General features: G+C 46.2%; 1 protein-coding gene across 1 annotated transcript; it reads left to right on the top strand.

Moving 5' to 3' along the window:
- Positions 1-4,938: 4,938 nt before the first annotated feature.
- LOC127040846 (olfactory receptor 52N1-like) lies at positions 4,939-5,886 on the top strand. The gene has a single exon (XM_050935412.1). The coding sequence runs from the start codon at positions 4,939-4,941 to the stop codon at positions 5,884-5,886; it is 948 nt and encodes a 315-aa protein (XP_050791369.1).
- Positions 5,887-6,496: the final 610 nt, after the last annotated feature.

Genomic DNA, 6,496 nt, shown 5'->3' with positions numbered 1-6,496 from the left:
TAGCAGACTCCCACCATGACATCACCCTTGTTGCTCACACTTCTAAACTTAATCCTGATACATCTTGAAGGGAAGCCCAAAACCATTACAGAGGAGGGGAGATTAGAGGATGGGTGGGAGTGAAAGAGAGGACCAAAACTAATAGCAGTTTGTGGGGATACCAGAAGGGGCACTTAGAGACGACATATCAGCCCTGGAGGCAACCCAAGGCCTACCTCACAGGGAGGAGCCCTCTCCACCACAAAGGAGACCCCAGATGCCCTCTCGTCCCTCAACCCCATTCCCCAGCAACCCACCTTGCTCCAGTGACAAGCCAGCTGGGCGATGTTTTAAATGTAACAAGCTGGGGCATGTGAACGCCAACTGCCCCAAGAGCACTAGCAGAGTGGAGTTCATTGCACCGGGGTTACACCATGAGTCCTCAGCCCAGATGCCTCTCAAATACCCCAAGAGCAAAGGGAGACCCTGAATGTGGGCGGGAAGAAGGTTATCACATGGAGAGACACTGGAACGCATGTGTCAGCTATACACCAATCCCTAGTGGACCTCGAACTCATCAATCCAGAGGCCCAAGTAATGGTTCAACCTTTAAAGCAGACTCTCTTGACCTGCCTACAGCAAGGTTAAGGGGCCATTACTATTGGTGAAGCAGCAATGGGACAGGGTTACACCTTCTCCAGGGACAAACATTTTGGACATTGTAGACAAACTTCAGAACACTATCAGTGATGCTTTAGCCCTTGCTCAAGAAAACCTACAGAATTCTCTGCAGGAACATAAGGCCTGGTATGATAAAGATGCCAGAGATTGTTCCTTCAAAGTAGATGACCAAGTCATGGTCTGGAATGCACTCTAGACCCATCAGATGGAAGTATCGTGGGATGGGCCGTTCAAGGCCCAAGAGTGCAAGGGAGCTGTTAATTACCTCATAGATTTCCCAGACCCTTACCTTAAGCCTAAGGTGGATCATGATAATTGTCTAAAGCCCTTTAATTCCCAAGAATTCAAGGTTCTTCAGTTCACAGCCCAGGAGAGATATGATGCTGAGTGGCCTGAAGGAGTCTACTATGAAGGGGAAAGTGATTGTGGCATCAAAGAGATAAGCCTCTCCATAAACTTCAGGTGTGAACAGTGACAGCAGATCAAGTAACTGTCCACCAGCTTCACGCTGATGTTTTCAGCCACCCCAGGATGGAGCGAACAGGCGTACCACTCCATTAGCACCAGTGATTCTGGCTCCTTCTCAGGCTCAGGCTGGCCACCCCTGACCTATAGGAATCCAAGCGCCCTCCAGCTGGGGCAGTGCTGGAAAGTCTGACTCAGCCTGGAACATTCGATTTCAATTCCACCTGGGAGAGACTGGGAGAAAATGAACCGAGAGCGAAAGAACAAATCCAAAGCAAACATTAATCCAGTCTCTATCCTGCCTATGGGCCCCCCTTTTTTCCTGGGTAGCTTTTTAGGTAGGGAAAGGCCTCTGTCCCCAGGACAGGCCTGCGGCTGCAATCCAATCACATAACGTCGTGCTGGTGTTGCTTTTACTAAGTCTCTTCTCCTGAAGGAACCACAGTAACTGTGACGCAATGGCAGGTTTCTGAGTAGGTGCAGAAGGGGAGGCCTGAAGTTCACACCTCACAGAAGCAGAGAACTCACAAACTCCAGCTTGTTCTGAAAATGTCAAATTCACCCTGAGAGGATGGCGAAGGCTCAGACTCCCTCTTCCAGCCTTTCCTCTGCACCCCACCTAACAAACAGGCCCTGCCAGAGCTGGAGTCAATTTCCCTCTTGATGTGATGGAGAGACTGTGGTTACAGCAGGGAAGTCAGGGCTCTTGGGTCCTGTCTGTCATCCTGCCACTCAATCTCTGTGTGACCTCGGCTAATATCTATCCAGCTATCTTGGGCATTGACAGGGTATCGGACCCTGTGCTGGTCTAGGCATTATCCCTAGTTTCTTTACTAATCAGCTAGAATTTTTTAATATACACAGTTCCTCCCACCAATTCCCTGGTGAGCTGCAGACTCAATTCCCTGGAGTTCCTCACTAAAGAAAAACTCCAACAGGTCTTAAAAGAAAGCTTTATATAAAAAGAAAGAAAAATACATACAAATGGTCTCTCTGTATTAAGGTGACAAATACAGGGTCAATTGCTTAAAAGAAATATGAATAAACAGCCTTATTCAAAAAAGAATACAATTTAAAGCACTCCAGCAACTATAGACATGTAAAACAAAAAACCAACTTTGTACTCAGAACTTGGAAACAGAAGATTAGAAAGCAGGAAATAGAAAAATCCTTTTCATAGCTGAGAGAGATTCAGGCAGAAGACCAAGAACAAAAGACTCACACACAAAAAACCCTCCACCCAGAGTTGAAAAAATCCTGTTTCCTGATTGATCCTCTGGTCAGGTGCTTCAGGTGAAAGAGACATTAACCCTTAGCTATCTGTTTATGACACTTGTGTCCCCCCTCAATCTCCTCTTTTCTAAAGTAAAGATACACAGTTCCTACAGCCTTGTCTTGTACGGTTTGTATTTCTTCCCTTGGAACAGCTTTGTCTTTTGACTCTGGGTCCCTCTAGTCCAACATCCTGTTAAAAGCAGGATCTACCCTGACAGCGGCATATATCATCTCCCATGTCTTGCATGCTATACCTCTTGTAATGCAACTCAAACTGTGTATTTTCTGTTTTTTTCCAATAGCAAAAAAATCCACACCCCTGAGAGATGAAGCTATATGAACTTAACCTCAGTACAGACAGCACGAGGTAAGGGGAGGAATTGTTCTCTCGACCTAGCTACCACTTTTCCTGGAGGTGGATTTCCCTCACTGATAGGAGAACCCCTACAGTCGGTGTAGGTAGTGTTTACACAGAAGTGCTACGGCAGTGCCTGTATCATGTTAAGTGTCCTCAAGCAGATCTTCCAGAAAAATCACAAAGTCTGGATCTGCAGACAAGGGGAATTGGAGAATCCACCACTTCCCTTTCCAGTTTGTTCCAATAGTTAAACACCCTCAGTGCTAAACATTTGGCCCTTATTTGCAATTGAAATTTGTCTTGGGCTTTCCTCTGTCTTCTCTGTTATATTACAGAGCCCGTTATACCCATGGATTTCTCCCCATGAAAGTCTCTGTCATCCCTTTTGTAATATAAATAGACGAGGATATGTATGTCTTTCACTATTTGGCATTTTCTGCAGCCTCCAATCCTTTTTGTGGCTCTTTTCTGCACCCTCCAAATTTTTCAATATCCTTTTTGAAATGTGGACCTCACAACTGGAAACAGTCAGTTTCACCAATGCCACGTGTAGAGGTAAAATCCTTTCATTGCTCCAACTCACCCTCTCCCATTTATGCATCCAAGGATCACGTCAGCGCTTTGGGCCACAGCATCGCACTGGGAGCTCACAATGAATTGGGTGTCCACAGTGACCCCTAAATCCTTATCAGTGTCCCTGCATTCCAGAACAGTGTCCTAGTCTGTTGGTTGGGCCTGCAATCTCTCCTAATGCAGAACAAAACTATTCCTTGAACACATCTACCGATGTCTTTAACATCCCTTATCAATGTTCATAACTTCCCATTTCATTGCTTGCTGTCTATGGTTCCCTTTTTCCCATTGGTATCTATTGCTCCCACCTGGCCAATTGCCAACTTGGTTTTGTCACTGAAACGGGTTTGTAGCCAAAGCTGTCCACTTTCTTGACTGCGGAATTATGGCTTTTTAGCTATTTAATAAACTCTTCATGGATTCCCGGTTGTCACTCCCATTTACTCTCTAAATATTTTCTCCCAATCAGTTTTTTCTGATAATGCCCAACATACAATCATAGATTCATAGAATATCATGGTTGGAAGGGACCTCAGGAGGTATCTAGTCCAACTCCCCGCTCAAAGCAGGACCAACCTCAACTTAATCATCCCAGCCAGGGCTTTTTCAAGCCAGGCCTTAAAAACCTCTAAGGAAGGAGATTGCACCACCTCCCTAGGGAACCCATTCCAGTGCTTCACCACCCTCCCAGTGAAATAATGTTTCCTAACATCCAACCTAAACCTCCCCCACTGCTACTTGAGACCATTGCTCCTTGTCCTTGTTCTGTCAGCTCTGGGGAATTGGCTCCTCTGAAGCACCATTACTGTGTGTGAACTGTTCTCTGTTTCTCCATTGGAATGTAATCAGCTCCAATCTTTAATCTTGTTCTCCTCTATCATCTGACCCCCTTCTTTGTTTCTTTTCTAACCCAAACAGTTCCAGACATTTCACTCTGTCTGCCTCGGGCAGCCTCCCCCATTCTCAGACCCTGTCTGGAAAACCCACTTTCTATCTGCTACACGCTTTATAGAGACTGGGTGACCAAACTGAGTGCATGTCCAGAGCAGGTTATTCTTTTTGCCATTCCTTAGGCATCTGAACATTGTCTTTGTTTTGACCATTTCTGCGACTGGGCAGGAGTTTGTCAGTGAAACCAAGAGATTTTCCCTGTGGTGTGTTCTAGTTGGGATGTTTTCCCTGCTATACGTTTTGGAAAAGGTTTGGTGTTTTCTCCACTCTCACATTTTGAGGATCTGAGTATATGAGGAACGGCCCACTACAGTGGCTATCTAGCCTGGCTGGTGTTTCCTGCAGGTGCCTATTAAGGTTTCCCACACCATGATGTGTAGGAATGAGCATTATCTGGCTCAGTTCTTTATAATTCATTTCTCTAAGTCATGAAAATATCATTTTTCAGTATGTGAAAAGCAATCAATCTGCTTCATCCATGACAACAACCTCCAGTAGTGCATGCAGTGTCTCATGTTAACATTGTCTCTCTGTCTAGGCATTTGTACTGCAACCATCACCCTAGAGCCTGGGTACAGACAGGAAGTCAGAGGAATGTACAGTTCACGCACTAGACACTGTTCTGTCTCAGAGTTGGACACCTTCTCCCCTACTCCATGTCAGATTCCAACACAACTGACTTCACCAACCCCTCCACCTTCATCCTGCTGGGCATTCCTGGCCTGGAGATAGCCCATGTCTGGATCTCCATCCCCTTCTGCACCATTTATGCCATAGCTGTCATGGGGAATTTCACCATCCTCTTCATTGTCAAGAGGGAACCAAGCCTCCATGAGCCCATGTACTATTTCCTCTGCATGCTGGCTGACACCGATCTTTTACTGTCTACGTCCACCGTTCCCAAAACGCTGAACATCTTCTGGTTCAGTACCAGGGAGATCGATTTCAGTGCGTGCCTCACCCAGATGTACTTTGTTCAGTGCTTCTCATTGATGGTGTCTGGAATCCTCGTGGTCATGGCTTTTGATTGCTACATGGCCATCTGCCATCCCCTGAGATATTCCACCATCCTGACAAACTCTGTGGTGGCCAAGATCGGCCTGGCCGTGGTACTGCGCAGTGGTATGCTCGTAATGCCCAATCCCATCCTAGCAAGGCAGTGGCCATATTACAGAATCAACATCATCCCCCACACGTACTGTGATGGCATAGCTGTGTTGAAAGTTGCATGCGCTGACATACGCGTCAGTAGTAACTACGCCCTCTCTGTGGCATTCTTGATAACTGGTGTGGATGTTTCTTTTATCTCTGTGTCCTATATCCAGATCTTCAGGGCCATCTTCAGTCTTCCCAGAAAAGACGCCCGGCTCAAGGCTTTTATGACCTGTGGTTCCCACTTCTTTGTTTTCTTAACATTTTGCATCCCATCTTTGTTCTCCATCCTCACACACCGGTTTGGCCAGAATGTCCCCCTGCACTTCCATGTTCTCATTGCTAATGTGTATCTCCTGGTACCCCCCATGCTGCACCCCATCATCTATGGGGTGAGGACCAAACAGATCAGAAACAGTCTGCTCCGGTTCTTCACTTGTAAAGGGACCTAAAGTTCTCTCCTGCTGCTCTGGCTCTCATACTGAGCTCCGTGCAGAGCTGGCTGGTGCCTGGTGCCGCACCCTCTTCCCTGAATCACTGACTGGACAGTCAAAGAGACATTAAATCTTTTCCTGATCTTAGTGTGCAGTGTCAGCATTAGGACCTGGGGAATTAGTCTATGTAGAACTCACTGGGTTGCCATCTTTCTATTGCTGGTAATGGACCCCCAAGTCCTCATGCCGTACCCCTACCTCTTCTGCCAAGGCTCTGTCCCTGTGCCTCCTCTTTCCATCATATTTTGCTCCTCTACTCCCTACCCTCGTCACACCCTGGATCATTTTCACCTCCCTTACCCACCCCCAGCTGCAAGGGAGTTGTTTCAGATTTTGGTCGAGGTGACCACCATAACGGTGATTCCTGGGGCTACTTACGGTCTTGAAAACTCTATTTTTTGGCAGATAACTTAGCAAAATTTGTGTCAGGAGCACTGTATCTAATTCTAAAATAAAAGAGAGAAGATTAAATAAATACTACACCCACTCCACTCTAATACTAATGTTCTCACATCTTGTGGCAAGTCACATAAGGGACACTGGTTAGGATTAAAATTTATTATTGTTT

This window comes from Gopherus flavomarginatus, assembly GCF_025201925.1.
Source record: "Gopherus flavomarginatus isolate rGopFla2 chromosome 1 unlocalized genomic scaffold, rGopFla2.mat.asm SUPER_1_unloc_4, whole genome shotgun sequence".
Classification (NCBI taxonomy): domain Eukaryota; kingdom Metazoa; phylum Chordata; order Testudines; family Testudinidae; genus Gopherus; species Gopherus flavomarginatus.
Note: the sequence above shows the minus strand (reverse complement) of the source record. Positions and strands in the feature narration are given on the sequence as shown.